Below are 23499 nucleotides of genomic sequence, written 5' to 3'. Positions count from 1 at the left end.
TGGCCTGCGTGGAGCCCTGGGAAGGGGAGGGGGAGAGCAGAGCTAGGCGGGGAAGGCCATGGATCACAGTCTGGACAGAGAAGACTGGGGGTGCAGCTCCCGGGACCGGCCCCTGCCCCCAACGTTCTACCAGCTGTGTGGCCGAATCCATGTTTAATGACTGTCCTCCCAGGAAACCCAGGGCCAAGGGCTTCCTGCCGACACCGTATCTACTCCCGGCTCCCCCCAGTGCAGTCCAACAGCCCAGCTCCTCCTTTACCCCCACCCTCAGCAAGTCTCCAACCCCTCCTGCCTGCCAGGTTAGGGATCTCACGGGTCAGGCCGCTGCCAGGATCCGGGCTGTTTCCTGGTGCAGGAGCTGGGAGGGAGGGAGAGACGGAGGAAGGGAGGGAAGGAAGGAGGGAGGAGAAAGGGGGGTGGGAGGGAGGGCCCGGCGCCGGGTGATGATGGGGCCCAGAGATGCGTCCAGAGAGAGGGGCGGAGCTGGGAAGCAAGCTTGGGAAGGCCACAACTCCGGAAGAGAGAGGGCTGCTGGAGGCCAAGAGGAGCAGGGTGGACAGGAGACAGAGGGCCAGGTTGGGCTCCTGAGCCTGAAGACTGCCCAGAGAAGCCGGCTAGGCCTCAGGAAACCTCAGAGCAAATTCAGCATTTCCAGAAGGTCTCTGATGTTACACGCACTTGTTGAATTTTTCCAGCCTTACAGTGGATGCCTGAATTAGAGGAGCAGTTCATTCCACTGGGAGCTGCCTGCCAGGTGCCTCGCCCTGTGGTACTGGCAGACATGACAATAGACACCGGACACTTCACTTCCTCTTTTCTCCAGGAACTTTAACCCAGTAGTCGCTTCAGAGGCTGGGGCTTTAACCAGGCATCAAGACTTGGATCGCAAGTAGTTTCTGCAGGTAACTTTTCTTCACCTTTTTTCTTTTCTTTTCTTTTTTTTTGTAATCAGATTGGTTTTCTTTTTACTTCTCTTTACTCAACACGTGAACTTATTCTCATTATGACAAGTTCAAACAATATAAAGGTATAAGGGGAAAAAAATACGAGTCCTCAATCTCCCTCCTTCTACCCTTTGCACAAATCCACCTCCCTTCCTGGAGGTTACCAATGTCAAGGTTGCTGTTTACCCTTTCAGATAGATAGATAGATAGATAGATAGATAGATAGATAGATAGATAGATAGATAATAGATAGACCTATTATTTATACATGGCAATATATTTATACAAAACAGTTCACAGGATATGAAGCAGTCTGACCACAGGTGATCCTCAGGAGGGCCCTTGAGCATTCTGACTGGGCCCCTGGGCCCCGCTGGCTCTTGCAGCTGGCATTTCCTTAGGCTCCATTTAGAGGGATCTCTAGCCAGAGGCTAGAAAGAGGCAACCCAGTTCTCCTTTCCTGCTGGTTCCCTTTGCTTCTACCTCCAGTTCAAGTCTTGATATTCCTACCTGCCCCTACAGTCACTGGAGAAGAAAGGTCATATCTATAACAATGATCGTAACAACTAATACATTTTGAGGACTTATTAGGTGCTAATATAGCTAATAGCTAATAGCTAATTAGGTACTTTCTTTTTGTGCATGATATTTTATCCTTACGCCAATCCCTATGCTGTTTTATCCCCATTCTGTGGGTGAAGAAAGTGAGGCTTGGAGAGGTTAATTTACCCAAAGCCATATACTTAGAAATTGTACTCAATTTTGTCTGACTTTAATGTTTATTTATTTTTGTGTGTGTGTGTGTGAGAGAGAGAGAGAGAGCACGAGCAGGAGAGGGGCAGAGACAAAGGGAAACACGGAATCCCAAGCAGGCTCCAGGATCCAGCTGTCAGCGTAGAGTTGGACACAACGCTCGAACCCACAAACCACGAGATTATGACCTGAGCTGAAGTCAGACACTTAATCAATTGAGCCACCTAGGTGCCCCTCAATTTTGTCTCACTTTCAAGTTTGTCTTAACCTTACCTATATTGCTATAATGTCATCTCTTCTGCTTCAGGTAATCAATGTTGTTTTAACACCATTTACAAGGCTAAACTCAGTTATCCCTTCCATTCTGAATGTACAGCAGATTCCACACCTTTATGACTGTATCCTTTCAACCATCCTTTCTTCTTTGCTCTTAGGCTGATCATTCCAGCTGCCACCAGCAAGGCTGCCTTCTTCTTTAGAGAATAACCTAGTCCAGTCCTTCCTGTGCAATACTAATTTCTTCTAAGACACTTACTTGAAATAAAAACATTTTTAAGTCTCAGGATCCAAATATATTTCTATATGCCTGCCCATTTATTTATAAGCTCTGTGAGAGCAGGAACAGAATTTTATTCACTTTTATGTCCTTCTGGCCTAATAAGCCCTCAGTAAATGTTTATTGAACAAATCATTCAATGCCTCTGGCCAGTTATTGAGTAGGCCAACACTGATGCTTAAAGATAACCATAGTGGCTATTTAAGAAACAAAGACTGAACTGTAAAGAGGAAGACAAGAAAAAAGAAAGAAACAAAGATTGATTTGGAATAGAGGTTCAGTGTCGGTCTGAGCAGCCAGAACATAGCAGCTGGACCAACACAAATTATACCTAGTCCAAAGCTGTGTATCTCAAGAATCTTCCCAGACCAATATTATGTAGCCAGGGAATGGCAATTCAAACTATAGACAAAGCAAAGTGTTTTAATAGAAAACCTCAGGCCATATAGGCCCACTTTGAACCTTATCTATTCCTTCAATGATACATTTTACAAGAGCAAGGAAGACAGTTTTTATTTTACAACATTTAATTTAATTTATTGCTCCTTACATAGTTATGTGGAAGAGTTTTACAAAATGCTTGACTGTAGGGGAGTATAGGTGGCTCAGTCAGTTAAGTGGCCAACTCTGGATTTTGGTTCAGGTCATGATCTCATGAGTTTGAGCCCACATCAGGCTCTGCGCTCACAGCAGCAGAGCCTGCTTGGTATTCTGTCTCCCTCTCCCTCTCCCCCATTTGCTCTCTAGATCTCTATTTAAACAAATAAAAAATAAAAAAATAAAATATAATTAAAATGATTGACTAACACAAATTAGTATAATGTCTAAAATAGGAAAAGTATATACATATATATGTATATATACACACATATATACATATATGTGTGTGTGTGTGTGTGTGTGTGTGTGTATATGTATGTATAAAATAGGAAAATAAAATTCAATAGCCCTCCTGGCTTTGCTAAGGTTAATAGTGGAGTTAAAATGCGAACAGGAATGAATTGTATAAGATAGTATGTGTCTCACTGTTTATTTCCAACTCAGTCACTTGGGATTTTACAGTTAAACTATCCTGCTGCTTTAAATTTAGAAATTCCATTTCTAGGGCACCTGGGTGGCTCACTCAGTTAAGCATCCGGCTTTGGTTCAGGTCAGGCTCTCAAGGTTTCTGGAGCCTGCTTCAGATACTGTCTCCCTCTCTCTCTCTCTCTCTCTCTCTCTCTCTCTCTCTCTCTCTCTGCCCTTCCCCACTTGATGTCTCTCTCTCTCTCAAAAATAAATAAACATTAAAAAAAAAAAAAGAAATTCCATTTATACTCTAAGATTCCTCATTACAGTACTCTGAAGATGTTAACTACTACTACTACTAAATGTTTTATAGAACCAAGTGGGTACGAGAGTGGGCTCTAGAGCTGGACTGCTGATGTTCTAATCCCAGCTCCTCAATTATTATGTACATGACCCAGGACAAGAGTCCTATCTCCTCTCTCCCTCAATTTTCTCATCTGTCAAGTAGGCATAATAATACTCCCTGCTATTTTGATGGCTGTTTATATGGGTTAATATTTGTAAAACTCTTAAAACTGTACCTAGTACATTGTAAGTGTTATACAAAATCAGTAGGGAATTTAGGGGATTCGATGAATATTTGGGATTTTCTCTCTGCCCCTCCCCTGCTTGCACTCTCTCTCTCAAAATAACTAAATAAACCTAAAAAAAAAAAAATCAGGGAATTTAGGGAAAAAAAAACTATACAAGATACTTCACATCTTTTTTCACTAATGTAGAACAAAACGAAGGAGAAAAAAAGCCAGCTCTGTGCCCCTGTTGGAAGCTCCCACTGGAACTAGAACCCCACAGTTGTAGCTCCAAAAGAGTTGTGTGTCCATTCATTCAATAATTTAAGAGCCTAGTATGTGCTGTAACTGACCAGGAATCAGACACACCCTCTGCCCTCAAAGGCCTTGCAGTGGGGTTAGAGATCAGAACTCTAATCTACTTTTTCACAGATGAGAAAACTGAGGTCCAGAGAAGTTATGCCTTGCTCAAGGTCACACAGCAAAATATCATCAGAGGTGAGACCAGAGCGTTTTCCCACAACTCAGTTCAGAACTCTTTTCCAATTGACCACCCCACCCTTTTGAGGGTCACATCTCAGCTACTATTTGAGATACTACCTAGTTTTCATGACCCTCCCTTCTGTGCACCCACTGTCACCCTCGCTCCCAAACCTGGAGCCTAGGATTTAGAAAAGAAAACGGTGAGCCCTGAAGAGAAAGTCACACACTGGGTATTTTGAACCATCCTCTGCAAGAAAAGGAAAGGTTACTCTGGTCTCCCAGCATTAACTCTTCCTGTGCCGGAGAGGTTGAGGCCGTTTAAAAACAAAAAACCTGAGTGGTCTCACTCAGGACCGAAAGGGTAGATCCCCGCCCCCTGGTAAAGCAGCGAAGACAGATGGGGAGCCACCTGTCAGAGGACTGTGGGCGGGGGCCGGGACCGAGAGGGCCGCGGGACCAGAGGGTGAGCGCCGCTGAGCGCACGCTCAGAGCAGACAGTTCGCAGGAGGCAAGAGATGATGGTCTAAAACCCTGGGAGCTGACGGCCAGAGCGAGAGGAAAGGTAGTCACGGAAGGGAGGCAGAGCTACAGGAGGTGGGGGATCCTGGAGGTGACAGCAAGGAGAGTACGCAACCGCGAGGGGCAGCTCCAGCGAGGACGCCGGGCGGTCGGGCGAGAGAAGGCAGGGCAGCGCCGCGGCGCTGCGGGCGGGCTCCGCCAGGGCGGGGGGGTGCCATGTCTCGAGAGCGGCCCCCCCGCACCGACATCCCGCGCAACCTGAGCTTCATAGCCGCGCTGACGGAGCGTGCCTACTACCGCAGCCAGCGGCCCAGCCTCGAGGAGGAGCCAGAGGTGGAGCCAGGCGAGGGCGGGACGCGCCTCGGGGCCCGGTCCCGAGCTCACGCTCCGAGTCGGGGTCGCCGGGCCCTCTCTGCGCCAGCCGGAGGCGGCGGAGTTCGGGTGCCTCGCAGCCGCAGCCCCGACACCCGCAAGAGAGTGCGTTTCGCCGACGCGCTTGGGCTGGAGCTGGCCGCGGTGCGCCGCTTCCGCCCCGGAGAGTTGCCCCGGGTGCCCCGCCACGTGCAAGTTCAGCTGCAGAGAGACGCCCTCCGCCACTTCGCGCCGTGCCAGCCTCGCGCCCGCGGCCTCCAGGTAGGCGGGCGGCATCGGCACGCCCCTTCCCCGGCACCTCCCCTACCCGGCCGCAGCAGGCGGCCGATTTATCAAGGAACACCCATCTCCATCCCCAACCCTAGGCTTGTTCTCGCTCATCCCTTTTGGTGCCACTCTCCCAGCTGGGCTCCACTCCGACTGCTGGACGCCGGGGTCCGCTTCGGATTGGTCCAGTGCCTCACCCTGACCCCGCCCCCTGTCTCTCCTCTCCTCCCCACCCCCTCAGGAGGCGCGCGCCGCCCTAGAGCCGGCCAGCGAGCCCGGCTTCGCCGCCCGCTTGCAGGCGCAGCGCATCTGCCTGGAACGCGCCGAGGCGGGCCCGCTGGGCGTGGCCGGGAGCGCGCGTGTGCTGGACCTTGCCTACGAGAAGCGCGTGAGTGTGCGCTGGAGCGCCGACGGCTGGCGGAGCCAACGCGAGGCCCCCGCCTCCTACGCCGGTCCGGCCCCGCCCCCGCCGCGCGCGGATCGCTTCGCCTTCCGTCTTCCGGCGCCACCCATTGGGGGCGCCCTGCTTTTCGCCTTGCGATACCGCGTGACCGGCCACGAGTTCTGGGACAACAACGGCGGCCGTGACTATGCTCTACGGGGGCCCGAGCACCCCGGGAGTGGCGGAGCCCCGGAGCCCCAGGGCTGGATCCACTTTATCTGAGACTCCTGCGGCCGACGGCGCAAAACGCAAAGGCACCCAGGGGCCGGGGGAGCACGAAGATTTGGCTGGGAAGAAAGAAAGAAACCGAAATTGGCTGGGAGCTGTCCAAGAGAATCAAGTGGGGAGGGCGAGGAGGACGGGAGAATTCAAAGGGGTGTGGGAGTGGGCGGAATCGAGGAAGGTCGGGAGGTGGTGGAAAACATTAGTTGGATGTGAGTGATAGTAACCCAACGCATATAGGAACGAAAACCAGAAAAGGCTCTGGGGGGATTAGGAAAAAAAAAGCCAAGATGGGGGTTGATGATGATGTCCTATTCCGTGAGCTGGCACTGGGAGAAAGTAAGTGGGTTCGTCAGGCCTGGGAAGTTGAAGGTTAAGGTTATCTCTTTGGGATTGAGGAGGTATTATGTTTGAAATATGAGCCCACCCTACTGAAGTCATTTGGAGTGCCAGCTCATTCCCTCTCTTACCCGCCTTTGCCACCTCAAGTCCCTAGCCCTGCCCATCCTAAGCTTTAACTCAGCCATAATTGCCTTGCTTAAGTCCCAGGATAAGTCCCCTGTTATTCCCAAAGATCCCAGGCTTCATTCTTCCCTGACTGGCTGGGGAGTGGTGGCAGACCCCCGCCACCCCCAGGCAGTCCTGGGGATTAAAATGAAGGCAAAACCAACTCCAGGCCTGTCCTTGTAGCCAAATAATGTCGTGCCTGAGGAGTTGGTACACTCAGGGGCTTCCAGAAAAATGCCAGCCTTACCTTTCTGGGGTGCCTTTTAATGACCCCTAAGCACTTTATGGAATGCATTTGTCAAGGAACAGTGAGTCACAAGAATCACTCTAATTCTGCCTCAGAAGGAAAGAGTCACTGACTAGCTGTATTACTTTGGGCAATGTTACTTCACCTCTCTGGGCCCCAGTCTCCAACTTGGGAAATTAGATTTTGATTAAGTGATCTCATACAGCCGATTCTTGCTCTGACATTTTATGATCTACTGAGTGGCAGAGTGTGGATGAGAAGCCACATTCTCCAACCTACAGTTGGAGTACCACAGGTCAGAACACAAAGCATCCCAGCATTGGATTGAGGCCAAGGATGGGTCCTCCAGTTTTGACACAGATACTCCAGAGGCCAATAAGCACCCCATAACCAGCTTGCAGCCTTATGGTATTCCAACACCTTTTTCAAACTGCAGCTCATCCTCTGCCCCTTGCCTTTTGCTCTTGCCCCCACAGACTCCCAGTCTAGGTGCTCTGAGACAACTTTGAGTAGGTGCATCTCTGTTGGGGAAAATGATGTTTGGGAGCCCCAGAGATGAAAGGAAACAATGTTGAGGCTCTCTTGAGGATAAAGAATTATGGATATAAGAAATGGAGAACATTTCAAATAAAAAAACAAAGCTACTGAATAATTAAGTGGCACCAGAAGATGGCAGTGTGTTCTATACCCTGAGCAAGTAAAATGGGAAAGCAGGACTCTTCTACCCATTCACAGTCATGCCTTAGGTTTCCCCTCCTGGTTAACCTCTACTGGTAGTTTTTCCTTTCCTGTTACCCTATTCCTAAGCTCTTTGCCTTTTTGTTTGTTTGTTTCTCTCTCTCATCACTTTCACTCTTTTAGCATATAGGGTATTTACCTTCGTTTTCTCTTTTCCATTTGTCTCCCTCTTCATTCTTGTTGATCTCTGCTGTTCCTTCTCCCTCCAGAAGGGGTGGAGAACCCACTTCCTTTTCTCCAAGACCATGGTTGAGCCACCTTCCTCCCTCAGGCTCCTTCTTGACAGTCTTCTAGAAAGGAGAAGAGGGAAAAGAAGCAGTTCCTGATGCACATGAACAACTGCTCCCAGGTAACCAGCTCCCTGCACCCTTTTCTATCTGTTAACTAATTTCTCAAAAATTTCTGAATCCCTCTCCTCCTTATTACTAAGAGAGTGCATGCACAAAAGCCCATACATGCATTTAGAACACAGTATGGGGGCTAGTTACCCTGCCCCTCCTGTCCAAAGCCTTAGTCCTTTGAAGGAAGATGGCTGAAAGAGAGGAACTCCAAGTCACTTCTCAAAGAAATGCTGGCTTAAACATCATCCTTATCTAATGAAGAAAACAAAGAATTTCATGCATCTTGTGGAACACCTTCAGGTCAAAGTACCAGCAGAGTGAAGAAAGAAACTGCTAGAAGCCACAAAGCAATGCGCTTTTTAGTCATCAGTGAAGAGCCCAAGGGAGGTTGATGGAGAGGGAGACTGGGTTGAGGCTCAGTGTATAATAATCTCTTGCCTAATGTGTATGCATTATTATTATGTTGTATCAACAATCATAATAGCTCACATTTACTTATCTGCTAAAATCTGGTGTCTTGCATGCAATACAACCCTCAAAACAACCCTATCAGTTGAGTAATATCCCTATTTTAGAGCTTAGGAAACAGCTCACAAAAGCTCAGTAATTTGTTCAAGATCACATAGCTAGTAAATGGCATAGCTGGGATTGTGAACTCAAGATATCTCCAGAGGTTCTGTGCATAACCATTTGATTATAGTTCTTCCTTTAAAAACAAAACTGACAACTTTGCCATATATAGTCTCTTATTAGGAAAAGACCACAGTTTCTAACTGCTCTGCCTTCCTATCCTCCCAGTCTCCTGAACTGGCATAGAGAAGGCAAAGCACTGAGGGGTCCCAAGTTCCATCCAGGAGCTTGCTGCTGTCTCCTGTACCAGTGTCCCAGCTCTGCAGAATCAGCAAGGGACCATCCTGCCTGCCTGCTAGAGAACTTGGGAGCCCACCTGAACTCCAGCTTTTCCATACATTGGGATTCTCTCCTGGCCCTAACCAACTCTCTACACGTGTTGGTGTGTTATGCCCCTTTCCACTCCCCCGAATAGTTTTGAACTGACCAATCCCTAAAGTTTCCACTAGAAAGTATCCCTGACTAGGACAGTTGCTGAATGATCTGTGCTTGGACCCTCTCTGCAAGCCCTGGTATTACTGAGTAGATAAATGTAAACTGGTTGGAGATGGAATGAAGAATAATCCATTTTTCCCTGAGCTTTCTCAGTAAGAAGCACCATGGCTCACCCACCCCCCATTCTCAGCTTTATGGAGCCAACACATGAATCTTCTAGTTTTCCCATATAGAGCTGCCCCAGGGCCTGGGAGTAAACTGACAGTCTAATCTGATATGGGAAACACTAGGAGTTTGGTGGAATCTTTAGGAAGGTATGTGTTAGGCATTGGGATAGGGACTTTCCCCTAAAGGCTGATGACTATATGAACAGGAGCAATTTGGTGTATAACATGTCAGCCATAGATGAGGAAGTGTTATATAAGAAAAAACATTACGCTGGTCAGGGGCTTGGGTCCTTGAAGCAACACAGCTGGACCACTTTGCCTGTTTCTCCTATCCAGATCTTAGATATCTTCCTACACTTAGCTGTCTGATAGCCTTCCTTGTTCTTTTGTTTCTCTTTATGAATGTAGCGCATCATTTATTGTCACAATAAGTCATAACTTCTGAACTCTCCAATCTAACTCCCACATTTTCTTGCTTCTAACACCTGTGTTTCTCTGGAGTTTCTCTGGATCCTTGCAATCCAAAGGTCATAGAATCAGAGACCAGGAAAAACTTGTCTTTAGAGATTACTGGGTCCATGCTCCACTACAGATGAGGACACAGGTCCAGAGATGAGAAGTGACTTCAGCAGGGTCAGAGAATTTGTTAGTGCAGCTCAAGATGGGTCTTACCCTCAACCCTTCTGCACACATGCCATTCCTGGGCTATAAAACAGGCCTCTACATAGTTAGATCTGTGATTTTTCATGGCAAGGGATACTATCAGAAATGTTTCATTTTCTCCTGCTAGTTTCCATTCCCTTCCCCATCCAGGCATGAAAAGAAACAAAAGGCACTTGTAGTTTTCTTTGTTTTCCCAGCCTTGGCACTTCTTTGGGTGATATTGCTGAGGAACAGTGAAGTTGCTAAAAACATGGTATAATCCACCCATTGACTAACCTGGAGAGGAAATTAAAGTTTGCTTTGTGAATTCCCCCAAACCACTGTTCTCATCAGGCCCTCCCAGAGCATCCTCATACCGTTCACAGTGTAGCCATGTTCACTGGGCCCCAAACCCACTAGTTCTGTGCCTCACTTCAGCTTCCACATGCAACTACCCTTCTTTCTGGATAAAAGACCTCATATGTGAAATAAAGTCAAAATATGAAAGTATATCATATAATATTGAGAAATTGTTTGTTTGGGGTGGAGGGTGGCAAGAAACCCAGAGGCAAGATTCCTCTCTCCCAACCCCCATTTCTTGGTCATCTCATTTCTCTACTTGCTGGTGTCCTATTGCTATGCAAAAGTTGGATGGGCAGAAGATATGGAGGAGTTGGACAGCCCTGGTATGACACACCCCGGTATAATCCTGCCACCATTTTGGGTAGTGGTGGGAAAGTTACGAGGGTCCAGCTTTAGTTCCCTGGCACCCAGTGCCAATTCCTGGTGCAGTTAAAAGGTACTGCTTGGGTAGAAGCCCTAAATTTCCCCTTGGGTGGGGTGGGGTGGCTATTCTTCCTTAAGGAGGCAATCTAAGTTACATTTCTCCTTAAGCACTGGAGGGAAGAGGAAAGCCCTTTTCTCTATCAAGGGCAACCCTAAGGCAAAAGATGAGAAATATGATGGAGAGGGAAAGCAAGGACCTCTGTCTAATCCAGAATGGAACAATAGATTAAAGTGAGGTATCCTTGAAAAAATTAAGTTCTAACATAAAATTGATTTCCATATCACCTGAACGATGAGAAAATTCAATTACCCACAAAGTAACGAGAGGACATTTCTAATAGGGAAGCCCTAGCCTGAGAAGAATCAGAGGCCTCTGCGTTACATCATAATGGCCAAGTTGTGATGTCACTGCAGAGCACCCATACTTATATTGTGAAACCAGATAGGCTAAAGGGTAGAGTCAGCATGAGGAGCAGACACCCAAGGAGAGGTAAGTGGGGGCGTTGCAGGAGTTTTCTCCATGGCTTATTGCCTAAGGTCCCTCTGTGGCCCTAATGTCTTTCCAGACGTCTCACATCTTAGTTTAGTGGTAGGTCTTTCTGAAATCCTTTCACAAACTCCTTCACTGCAGCTTTTGATATCCCAAGTTCCTCAAGACTTGCAGTTCTGATTGGTTAGCACTCAGCTTTTGTATTTCTCAGGAGACAAGGCACAGAACAGTGGAGGATGGTTCCCCTAAATGAGGCAGAAACTCACCATATCCATTTGGGTAGTCCCAGAGGTAGATCGAAGTTTTTGGGTGCTTGAAACATACAACTTTCAGAGCCTTTTGAAAAGAAAAATAAATGCATTAGGCCCAACAATGAAAGTGCTTTAGAATGAGAAAATATAAATTATAATTTTTATTTCTTTAAATTTTTTTACTGTTTATTTTTTGAGAGAGAGAGAGAGACAGACAGACAGAGTGTGAGCAGGGGAGGGGCAGAGAGAAAGGGAGACACGGAATCTGAAGCAGGCTCCAGAGCCTGACGCAGGGCTCAGACTCACAAACTGTGAGATCATGACCTGAGCTGAAGTCGGACGCTTAACCGACTGAGCCACTCAGGTGCCCCTAAATTATAATTTTTAAAGAGCTGACAAATATAACATAAAATCAAGAAAAATAACACAATTTTTTAAGTGTCTACTTAACATATTTTTTTACAATTTTGTTTTTGGCTGCATACTCTTTAATATTTTTTCATATGATGCTTATATATATAATGTTTTCTATAAGGAGTATAGAAAGGTAATTCAGTCTTCTACATGATCACTTTTTAAAAATTCTTAGTGATTTAGAAAATGTTCACCTTCGCACTTTATAAGTGGTAATGTCATAATTTTTAGGATTTTTGTCAAACTTGAAGAAAACACTCAAATTTCTTTGATATTTGTGGTGTAAAATTTCAGAGCACTTCAAATTTGTAATGATTAATGCCATATACTCTGAATTGTTGACATTAGGATTATGCCTAGAAGTTATATGTATTAGTCTGCTGGAGTTGCCATACAAAATACAACAGACTGGGTAGCTTAAACAACAGAAATTCTCCCACAGTGTAGAGGATAGAAGTCTGAGATCAAGGCATTGGCAGAGTTGACTTGATTCTGAGGTTCCCCTCCTTGGCTTATAGACAGACATCTTCTCCCTAGCTTCTCATGGTCTTTCCTATGTTCATGTCTGTGTCCAAATTTCCTATTGTAAAGACACCAGTCATATTGGGTTAGGACTCACCCTGAAGACTTCGTTTTAACTTAATTACCTCTTTATAGACCTTATTTCCAAATACACTTACATTCTAAAGTACTAGGAATTAGGACTTTACTATATGAATGGGGGGGGGGGGACAACACCATTCAGCCTATAACACTATGCTTAATATTAAACTACTTACTAATAAACTACTAACCCCAAACTAAACGTATCCTCAAATTAACTTCCCTAGCCAATCCCCAAATATCCATGGCATTTCCACTGCCACCTGACAAAAGAAGAAGTGTAATGGAGGGGAAGTCAGAAAGAAAAGGGACCTCAATCTTAACCAATTGCAGTTTAAATATTTTGTTCAAAATATTTTACAAAAAGCCATGACCACATTATCACATTGCTGGGGCTCTAGTGCACCTCCAGTGCTTTAGAAGAGGTCTGTGCAAGGGATGGTCCTAAAAGTTCAGTTTCTTTACCTATAGGGCAAATGTGTCTCTTGTCAGTCATGCTAGTATCTGAACCATGCAAACAGAAACAGAATTTTCACCAAAGATGGGGGATTAACATCTCTACATTGAGGATAACATGAGTCCCCACTCTTCTGCACTAGTCCCAGGAAGAGCTGGGAGGGTTAGTGTCTTGCTAAAGGTGAGGCCCTCCTTTCTCTGATATTGTCAGCCTGGATCTCTTCCTCTCTTCCAATCCCCACCACAGGACACTCCATCTTCTAAAGCTTTAGGGTGAAATCCACATCAAAGAGGGAGGCTTCAGCCTGTACTCCAAAACTAGGGCAGAGGAGTTTCTTCTGTCCTTGGATTTTCCTTCTCCTAAACCTGTCTTCAATTCTGCTCCCTACTTCTGTCTCAGGAGCGTGTTTCTGAGAATTGAAAGGTAGCACATTTGCCCACCTTTCATATTTCCAAGCCCATGATCAGTGATGCCCAGAATGCCTAATTGAATCCTCTAGGGACTGGCACTATGTTCCCACAGACGTTGCCTGCCTGACTTTCCAGCCAGATAAGCATGTCAACCAGACAACCCAGTCTTATTTTTTTAGATTATGAAAGAACAACCTCTCCACTGAAAACTGAGGGCTGCTGCTGCCTACAATGTTTCACTTTTCCTTTCATCACTTACAAACCATCGGGGCATTGTAGTAGTCATGATTTAGGACAAACTTTGTATATACCACCAGCCCTGGCTTAAACCCTGAGGGATCAGAAGTTTCTAACTCTAAAGCTGAGTATATATATCTTTGCTTTTTTTACTCCTATGATGTTTTTGCCGGATACTAGTTTGAAGGATGTAGGGCTGGCTCTTAGAAGTTTAGTTTTATTAAATGTAATGGGGCTGGGGGCAGGCAGGGGTAAACACAGGGATAGTAACATAAAATAGGGCTCAATGCTGAAGAGGAAATAAATTTCTTTCTTTCTTTCTTTCTTTCTTTCTTTCTTTCTTTCTCTCTCTCTCTCTCTCTCTCTCTCTCTCTCTCTCTCTCTCTTTCTCTCTTTCTCTCTTTCTTTCTTTCTTTCTTTCTTTCTTTCTTTCTTTCTTTCTTTCTTTCTTTCTTTCTTTCTTTCTTTCCTAGGAAATAAATTTCTGATGTCTGACAACCTTGAAAGAGCTCTAGACCTTAAATTGGAGTAATAATGAGTAGTGGTGTTTTGGGGGAGTATATAGAGAGGGGTGAGGTCTATCTGCGGAATACAGGGCAAAGTCTGAAATTTTTTTATAAATTACTGTGGCTATATAAGCTATTAAGTGACCTAAATAGGCAAGAAGACAGTTTCAAAGACCAGCGTGAGAACAAAAGAATCACTTCAGAAAGTACCATTCCCAAGTTTTAGTCGAAGACGGAGAATCCTAAATATACAAACTTTTGGCCCAGAACTTCGGGGTGTGGACTACCACTTTGGTGAAAAGTCCATTTCATTGCCATCCCTTTCTAGACAAGAGAAAACCAAGGTCCCCAGATATGAGGTGGAGTTCCAGGTCCTCTTCACTGGGACAGAAAGGGGACCTGGGGATCTGGTAGGTCCCAAACAAGTGCCCCCTTCTGACACTTCGTCTTTGGGAACACCTGTGCAGTGTTCCGAAGGCGCCGGACAGCTAGGATCCTCGTCTTTCAGGTGGCAAGACATTTGATCCATCTGTAGAACAAGTTCCCGGTTGCTCTAGGCGCTACATTTACAACGACGCTGCTGACGGCGGTTGGGCCCTCGGCTGGGCGGGCGCGGCTCAGCTCGTGCGTAAGTCTGACAAGGGGGTGCTGAAAAAAGTCTTCCTTCAGGAGGAACAAATAGGGAATAATTGTAAGGCAATTCAACAAACTGCTGTGAATTCCCAGGGGAATTTCGGGACGACCAGGGCTAGCAGTGCTCCGAAGGTCCGGCGCGGAAAGGTCGAAGGCGGGGGGAGGTACCATTCACAGCACCCTGGCCCCGGGGGACATCTTCCCTGCCCCACGCAGCCAATAGCCACCCCGGCTGAAGCCGACGCAGCCAATAGCCGACTTCAGCCGAGACTCACGCAGCCAATGGTCGGCCCAGTGCGTTCCGCCAGTGTCCGCCTGCCTGCGTCTACCAATCCGGACTCGGGCCACCTTGGCACCGCCCCTGGAGCACCCCCCACCCATCCGCCCCGCCCCCAACTCGCTCGAGCAGGGTTGGGCTTAGACGGGCGCGCTCTCGGGGACAGGGGGGGCAGTCCCGGTCCCGGCCCTCCGCGCGGGTGGGCTTGGAGCAGGCCGCACCGGGCGGGAACCCCACTCCCACCCCGGAGGCCCCCTGCCCTTTCTCCCCCTTTCCCCCCGGCCCATGGTGCGAGGCTGGGAGCCGCCGCCCGGGCCGGACCGCGGTGAGTGATCCCCAGCCCCTTCGACTTCCCCTCCTAGCCCCTATACGATCTCCGACCTCCGGAGCCCCATCCCCGCGCTGGGGGGAGGAGGATTCTAGGCTCGAAGTCGCCTGGTTCTTTCTCCTCTGGACTTTTCGGTTCCCTGTTGTAACTGGGGGAGGGTGAGTGGGTGTGTAGGGAGGAGGGGAAGGCTGGATTGGGACGGTCTCGGCGAGGGGAGGATTGAGATTCGCCTGCTCCCTGGGGCTCATCGCCCCAAGTGCAGCAACTTTTTGTTCTCTGACCCAGTTTGGAGCCTTGTAGACTGCCTGCGAAATGGAGGATAGGAGAAACGTTTCCTTCCCAGGCCTCCACCTCCCCCCCACGACTACCTCCTGGCGACCTCAGCACACGCACAGAAATCTGGCCTTACTTCTGGGGAGCAGTGGTCTTTGGGAATGAAAGGTTTGGGAGAAACTGCCCCTGACCCCCCTACCCAGCCATACTCAGAAAACAAACCAGGTAAAAGAACCCAAATCCTCATAGGTTCCTGGTTTTGCGTCCTAATATGAGACTTCTAAACTGAAAGAAGACTCAAGCTGAGACCTGTTTGGTAATGTGGGCCCAGATCAGGAGATCTTTTACATACAAACCTCCTTCTCACCATACATTTGAAGCCCTTTTATATTATATGATTAGGACAGGTAGATGGCAATGATTGGGAAAAAAAAAAAAAAAGCCAGTTAAACTTGGGAATTTTTTAAATGATGCATACATCTCTTAAGCATTGTCATTAAAAGTATATTCATTTCACCAATCTTTTGGGGTAATATCCAGGCGTTTTCTTTATAAGTCTGCTGACTGGAGTTCCCAACTGCCTTTCTGGTATAAACTACACAAGCAAATCTCAAATCTGGCTGCACCCTGAGAACTTTTAAAAGTACTGATGCCTGAGCCCCAGTCCAGACTAATTAAGTCAGAATGAGGAGGAAGGTTCCCTGGTTTAAATTTCCCAGGTAATTCTAATGTGCCACTGCCTCTCATCATCTATGATTTCCAGGTTTGGTTTATTTAAAATGGAGTGAGAATTTAAACACTTTTGAAGCAATCTGAATGTAGAATACTTTTGAGATTTTTAAGTCCCCTGCCCCTCCAATGTTTTACAGTTGCCTACTATTCCCAACTCAACAATTGTACACTCGTTGTGTTATGTCTTTCCAAAGCATTTGACTTTGTTTTCGTAGAAACAATCTTTAATGCACTAGTTTTTCATAGGTTTATGTGATATTTAATTATGTTATTATATAAATAAAAAATACAAACAGGCATAAACAGGTTTGGAATCATATACAACTTGGCCCAAGCACACAGGGCAGCTGAAAGAAGCAGATGATTTTGGCACACTAGAGAGTAGCCTACCAGGCTCTAGGATGTAGCACACTGTGGGTATTGGTCATATAATCCAGTGGGTCACTTAGGCCAGGCTCCTGGCCCAGCTGAACACCCCTCCCTTCCACTATCTCCAACTAGTATCACCAATACCCAGTCCCTTCTAGACCTATTTAAATTCTGTTGAGTCTTTCCATCCACTCTTTCCATTCATTCACATCAAGATGTATGTTACTCTTTAAGCAATTACCACCGCTGCCTTTTCAGTTGGGAGGACATAAGGCAGAGGTTCGTAACCTGGGCTTCTGGGCAGTGAGCCCTCTGAGATTATATATATATGTTTGGATGTTTATTGGGGGGGGCGGGTAGTCATAACTTTCTGAGGGTCCATACCTTTATCTGATTCCCAAAGAAGTTCATGACCCAAAAAGTTGAGAAACATGTAAGTTGAATACCACTAAAAATTCTTTAAGGCCCTTAAAACTATCACCAAAACACATTTCAGGCAGCACTGCAGTTCTGTGAATAAAGATTTAGGGAATTTACGCAGGATCATATCTAGTCTCTCATTTCAACTGTCTCCTGCTTTAACCATAAGCCTAATTAGATCAAGCCTAAAGTTGTGAACACCTTTTTCCTAGGATTGTATGGACACCTACATGAAGTTTAAGGCAGTCCATTCTTTTCTGCCATCTGTCCACGGGCATGGAAAGCCCAAAGGGAAAGAGGGGTGATATCCTCTCTCTATGTTTTTCTGATTATATTTTTTATTAGCTACTTAAAGTAGCAATAGGGCAAATCCAACATATTCAATAAGGATCAAATTTAGTAATTATTCAGAATTGATAATCCCACCATTACTACCATCTCTGCCCACAGGAGTCCTTTTTTCTCCAGTTTTGATTTCCCTTCTTTTTCTGACCTCTCCAAATGGAGGCACAAGAACACAAGACCTCATAGTGCCTTCATGGTGGTTTTGATTACTGTGGGGCCTACTCTCTTTGTTAATATCTCTCATGAGCCACTCTCTGATTGTAGCTTCTTCCTATGCCAAAGCAGATTCTTCCAGGAAGGCACCAGGTAGCTATACAGCTGTGCCTTAATTTAAGCCACCATTCTATATCAGGAAGTCTTCCACAATTTGTGTTTTGTGTAATTGGAAAACTGGATGTATATAGTACACCAAATATGGTATTTGTATTACTACATGTTATATTGAAACATCAAACTGATGTCATGAGAATCTGGAGGATAGCAACCCACATGAATGAAAGCAAAATGCTTCCTTGTAAGGCTTATAGCTGTGCCTGCCTTATTTCCTGTCTGGCAGTCTTCATCCTTACACTGGACTGCTTTCTTCCTTATGCTACATTTTTCTCATATCTAAAATGTTATTGTGTCCTTAAAAAACAAGACACAAATAAGGTTAGTAGATGTCAAGTGTTGCAGTCATTAAGTATTGTCCAGCTTAAAATTGGTGGTGTTCCTGGTGGGCCACAATGTCTAAATGGTAGTTTAGCACCTAGCTGTGCAAGCATTTGTTCATAGGCCATGTAGCTGTGTCTGGGATGAACCTACAGGGTGAAGGTAGAGCTACTACTAAATTGGCAATTCATCTGGAAATCAAAAAGGATTTATATCCAAATTATGGATTCAATTCTCCTAAAGCTGTTGTTTTCATCCTTTTTTTTTTTTTTTTTTTTTTAAACAACAAAATCCATTCGGGAATTCTATCCAACTCCCAAAATACAGAAAGCATAAAATCATATATACCCTAGTTTCTTCCACTGCTCATTAGAATTAGGACCCTGCAAAAACAGATAGAAAACAAGGATTTTAAAGAATTCAGCCTTGGCTGCATTTCCCTCCTTGTGTCTAGAAAAGGAGCATTACCATATATCAGAATCACCCTGTGAGGTTGAAGTCATGAGGAAAGCTATTTGTTGAGCCTTTACTTTGTTGTAGGCATCATGTCAACTGCGTTTTTTTAATTTAGTCATAAACTTGCAAGGAAGGTGCTGTTCTGACCTCCTTTTTTTCTGATGGGAAACTGAGGCTTAGTGAAGTTAAATAATTTGTCCAAGGACAGCAGCATTCTGGGAATTGGTGGAGCTGCAATTAATCTCAAAACTGCCTCACCTCAGGCCTCCACCCCAACAGCTGCTTTAGGCCTTGCCTACGCAGGACACCTAGTGCATAGTAGGTGCTTGGTAAAAATATATAACTTTACATACACTTGGCCCTGTATGCATTTTTTACACATGAAGAAACTAAAGCTCATTTAGCAACTTGTCCAAAATCACATAGCTGGTAAGTGGCGGAACTGGGATTCAAACTGCAGGTTGGCTTTACTCAAGGATCATATTTCTATCCACTCTGCTATGCTGTCTCTGTTTACCCTCTTAACGTTCTCTTCAAGCTGTATAGCCTTTAGGATCTGCATGGCCTTCGGTTCATTAAATCTGCTTTTTAAAAGGAAATGGTGACACATCAAAATGCTACCAAATTTTTCTAATCGTCATATAAAATCCTTTGATACCACACTGCACTGTAACTTCCTGGGCTTGAGATTCTTCTCAGTTCATCATGTAGCATATACATAGGAATCCTGTCCCATCCTTAACATATCAGAGGTAAATATTTATAAACCCGGGTGGGATTCCTCTAAGTGGAAAGGGTAACAGATGTGTTAAAGAGTTTCTATTTCTAATGCCCAGACAGGGAGCTGAGTTAAAATTTGGTCAACAGAACTTTCTGGGAAATAACCCAAGCAGGTGTTTCAGGAAGGCCAGAGTCAGGGCCTCTCCCTGCAGCCCCCATATCCACAGACCTGGGAGCAGTGGTGCTGCTGGGGAGCTTGCAGGACCTGGCTGCAATTCCTAATGAATCTGCCTACCTGGCCCTGGGAAGAAAGCTGGGCTGCAGAGATAAGAGCTGCAGGCCCTCTGCCCTGTGTGGAGGAGCTGTTACAGTCTGAAGGAGCTCTTCCCAACTCCCCCGGAGAGACACTGAGCTGTTGAAGAGACAAAGGCTGGGGGGGGGGGGGGGGAGGGGGGGAGGGAGGGAGGGGCTAACCTTTGTTCCGTGGAGGACTTGGAGGTGGAAACAGTTCCCTCTCTCTACCCCCAAAGACCCAGGGGGAGTAACCCCATTTATCCCAGATACCCTATCTATCAATTATCCTACAGAGAGAAAATAAAGCTTAGCAGATTTGGGTTTAGGGCTTGAAGGTACTATCATTCCTCTGCCTGCAGGACTTCACCACCAAGAAGAGAAAAGGAATGGGGGCGGGGGCTAGGCAGAAGGACAGTCCTATCTGTCCTGCCTTCTAGAAATTCCTCTCTTGGATTCCCCATCTGTCTCCACATTCTAAAGGTAATCATAAATTGTCAGGAGCTAAAGCATTTGCATCAGTTCTGAGATTACTGCACTTCATGTTTTTGTGGTTGAGTTTCCATTTTGTGACTCCTGTTCCATGATCTTAGAGGGTGAAGTGAGTTTGCATCAGAAGAATAAAGGCAATATAAGGATGCGTGTTCCTCCTTAACCTCTAAAGACAGATTTCACTAGTCACGTGACTTGGGGTAATGAACTTCTATGGACTTTGTTTTTTTCCATACATATGATAGGAATTATAACAGGCTCCTAAGGTTATGAAAACTAAATGAGAAATTTTTTTAAAGCACTTTAAAAGCAATCCAAAACAGTACACAATAGACAGTTGATTGTATTGGAGTCCAACATTTTGTTTGGCAGAAAATGAGCAATGGGCTGAAAGAGGAGCCCCAGTGATTGAGCTGTTTCTCTTCTTATTACAGCTATCTCTGAAGGGCACAAGTCAGAAAGCACCATGCCTCCTAATAAAGAGGCCAGCAGTCTTAATAGCTCCCCCGCGGGGCTCATCTGCCTCCCTCCAATCTCCGAGGAGCTACAGCTTGTGTGGACCCAGGCAGCCCAGACCAGTGAGCTGGATGGCAATGAACACTTGCTACAAACCTTCAGCTACTTTCCCTATCCCAGTCTAGCAGACATTGCTCTTCTCTGCTTACGCTATGGGCTGCAGATGGAAAAAGTCAAGACTTGGTTCATGGCCCAGCGCCTCCGCTGCGGCATTAGTTGGTCATCTGAAGAAATAGAAGAGACTCGAGCCCGAGTGGTCTACCATCGGGACCAGCTCCATTTCAAATCCCTTCTCTCTTTTACTCATCACGCAGGGCGGCCCCCTGAGGAGGTGCCTCCTTCTCCTGTGCCACCTCCAGAACAAATGGGTCTTGGAATAGTGCCCTTGACTCTTAGCGAGCCTACCCAGATGAAAGGATTGAAGGTAGAGCCTGAGGAGTCCTCAGAGCTGCTGAGTCACCAGAAAGCAAAGGAACCCCTGATGGCACCTGGCAGTGGGACATTCTCCCACCAATCAGATTTTTGGCAGGATCTTCAAAGCAGTGGCCTCTCTAAGGAGCAGGCAGGCAAGGGTCCCAATCAGTCACATGGCCTAGGTTCTGCTTCCTGGAACCACTCCACAGCTGTCCACCAGCCACGTGCTCGGGATAAGCCCCCACCAATCTCATTACTTGCCAGTAGTTGTAAGCAGGAGTCAGCGTCTATTATGACTCCTTCTTCTTCCTCTACCTCTTCCACTTTCCAGGTACTGGCTAATGGAGCTACTGCCACCTCTAAACCCCTCCAGTCATTGGGCTGTATCTCACAGCCACTGTCACCCAATGAACAGGCACTGCCCCCACATCTGGAGCCAGCCTGGCCCCAGGGGCTAAGACATAACTCAGTACCAGGTAGGGTTGGCCCTGCAGAGTACCTTTCCCCAGATATGCAACGCCAGCGAAAGACCAAGCGCAAAACCAAAGAGCAGCTGGCTATCCTCAAATCTTTCTTTTTACAGTGCCAATGGGCACGGCGTGAGGATTACCATAAATTAGAACAGATCACTGGCTTACCTCGGCCTGAGATTATTCAGTGGTTTGGTGACACACGCTATGCTTTGAAGCATGGGCAACTAAAATGGTTTCGGGACAACGCAGTACCTGGTGCCCCTAGTTTCCAGGACCCAGCAATTCCCACACCCCCACCTTCAACCCGCTCCTTGAATGAATGGGCTGAGACACCACCTTTGCCAAACCCCCCACCCCCACCGGATATACGACCCTTGGAGAGGTACTGGGCAGCCCACCAACAGCTTCGGGAAAGTGATATCCCTCAACTGAGTCAGGCATCAAGGCTTAGCACCCAGCAGGTACTGGATTGGTTTGACTCTCGTTTACCTGAGCCAGCTGAGGTGGTGGTTTGTCTAGATGAAGAAGAGGAGGAGGAGGAGGAGGAACTGCCAGAAGATGATGAGGATGAAGAGGAGGAGGAGGAGGAAGATGATGACGAGGATGATGATGTGATCATACAAGACTGAGGGGTGGGGGAGGGGAGGGGAGGTCTGTTACTAAAAGATGAACCAACTTAGTAACTGTTTAAACAAAGAAACCACATTTTTTTAATTACCTTGTGGCAAAGAACTAAAAAGCTTTGTGTTCTTGAGGTTGGGGGATGGGGGATGTAGTGAGGGTGGACCAGGGAGGATGACCATAGGACCCAAAGAGAGGTGAGGATTGGTTGGGCAGAAATCAGGCCTTTAGTCTCGGTGAAGAGAGTGCTAAGGATCTGGTCCAAACCATGGGCTGGGAAACAGTTCTTGCTCTCTTCATGTCTGTTCTTTCCCCTTATTGTACTAAGGAGAGGCCAGACATTGGCCCCACGTCTTTAGTACTGGAAAGGAGGAGTAAAGAATTTTGATTCATTTGATGATTCTAGTGCATCCCCCAGTCTCACCATTTTCCCTGGAATATAAGGCTGCCTCACACCCCTTTCTTCTCTGAGCACGAGTCCGTGCATAATACAGCTGAGAGTCTTAGTGTGTCCCAGTCTCACTACAGGTGTTTCCTTCATGCACACCAACTTGACGCTGGGTTTTCCCTGCTTCATTACTGAGTTGCACAGGTAGCAGAATGTTTTCACTTCTGATACTGGGACCATTTTGCCTTGTACTTTTTAATCTTTTTCCAAAATCCCTCATTCTGTTCGCTATTTGTCTCAGGGTAAATCTTCCCCATGGAGCTTGTGAAAAAGTTTAATAATTGGGTGGAGAATAATTTAGACTGGATATTTATTGGATGTGGGAACTGGGGGGGAAATGTCCTTTTAAAAAGTAGAATTAGGTTACAGAGGGATAGAAGAGAGGGATGATTTCTACTGTTCAGAAGGTGGGTGCAGGTAGGTTGCAGGTTTGGTTTTACAAATCTGAAACTTCCTCCTGCCTAGCTTGACAAAGACTAATTTTTCATCTTTTTGGTGTTGGCTCAATGTGTGTCTATAATAGAGACTTTTTCCCCTCTTTGTAGGATCTGTCTTGGGGACAGAGGGACCCTGGTCTTAACTGAATTGATTATTGATGTTTTAGAATGGTTTTCATCAGTTGGAGTCCGATATAAAGATATCAATGGGTTAACCATCTAGAAATAAGAGTGGAAGCCCCAAATTGCTAGAATAATAAAAGGCCAAAAATAAAATTGTTTCTCCTCCACTTTGCCACTTCTATGGTTTAGAAATTAATGGAGCCAAATCTATTAACATTCTGACTTAGTATACTTTTTTTTTTTTTTTAAGAATCAGGATATATTGAAGTAGGTTAAAAGAATAAAACTTTAAAAGGCAATACATCAGTATCTTATCACTGGGAAGATTTGTTTCCTATACTGCTATAGGACAGGCTCTTCCCAGAAAAGATGTCTAGAAATACCTTTAAAAATAAACTCAAGAGTTCCAGAAAGGGTAGGGAATGCTAGTTCAGCCTCATGGTCATTCCCAGGACTCCATTTATTTCTGGCAGATGTTTGCTAT

At 46.1% G+C, this 23499-nt stretch overlaps 3 protein-coding genes across 10 annotated transcripts in view; 2 read left to right on the top strand and 1 right to left on the bottom strand.

The window, feature by feature from the left end:
* Nucleotides 1–475: 475 nt before the first annotated feature.
* HOMEZ (homeobox and leucine zipper encoding) lies at nt 476–23182 on the top strand. 3 transcript variants are annotated; one of them, XM_053224284.1, is made up of 2 exons: nt 476–902; nt 20418–23182. In XM_053224284.1, the coding sequence occupies exon 2, from the start codon at nt 20450–20452 to the stop codon at nt 22013–22015; it is 1566 nt and encodes a 521-aa protein (XP_053080259.1). In that variant the 5' UTR covers nt 476–902; nt 20418–20449; the 3' UTR covers nt 22016–23182. The 3 variants fall into 3 exon arrangements, with proteins under 3 accessions (XP_053080259.1, XP_014942133.2, XP_026921221.1); XM_015086647.3 differs by lacking the exon at nt 476–902 and adding an exon at nt 11033–11118; XM_027065420.2 differs by lacking the exon at nt 476–902 and adding an exon at nt 14745–15231.
* PPP1R3E (protein phosphatase 1 regulatory subunit 3E) lies at nt 3543–10352 on the top strand. 5 transcript variants are annotated; one of them, XR_008299289.1, is made up of 4 exons: nt 3543–5465; nt 5713–6253; nt 7899–7976; nt 8785–10352. XR_008299289.1 is itself a non-coding variant. In XM_053224289.1 (2 exons), exons 1-2 carry the CDS (start codon nt 5049–5051, stop codon nt 6133–6135), a joined length of 840 nt encoding a protein of 279 aa, XP_053080264.1. In that variant the 5' UTR covers nt 3544–5048; the 3' UTR covers nt 6136–10352. The 5 variants fall into 5 exon arrangements, 1 of the variants encoding a protein (XP_053080264.1); XR_008299288.1 differs by having other exon boundaries at nt 8136–10352; XR_008299287.1 differs by having other exon boundaries at nt 3544–5465; nt 5713–7976.
* Nucleotides 14204–23499, bottom strand: part of RNF212B (ring finger protein 212B) — a 56347-nt gene continuing 47051 nt past the window's right edge. For both annotated transcript variants that reach the window (XM_053224287.1, XM_053224286.1), the window contains one exon: nt 14204–14659. In XM_053224287.1, coding sequence (XP_053080262.1) covers nt 14501–14659 — 159 coding nt within the window. In that variant the 3' untranslated portion in view covers nt 14204–14500. The remainder of the gene's footprint in view (nt 14660–23499) is intronic.

The sequence above is a fragment of the Acinonyx jubatus genome, chromosome B3 (assembly GCF_027475565.1).
Source record: "Acinonyx jubatus isolate Ajub_Pintada_27869175 chromosome B3, VMU_Ajub_asm_v1.0, whole genome shotgun sequence".
Classification (NCBI taxonomy): Eukaryota; Metazoa; Chordata; class Mammalia; order Carnivora; family Felidae; genus Acinonyx; species Acinonyx jubatus.
This window is presented reverse-complemented; position numbering and strand designations above follow the sequence as displayed.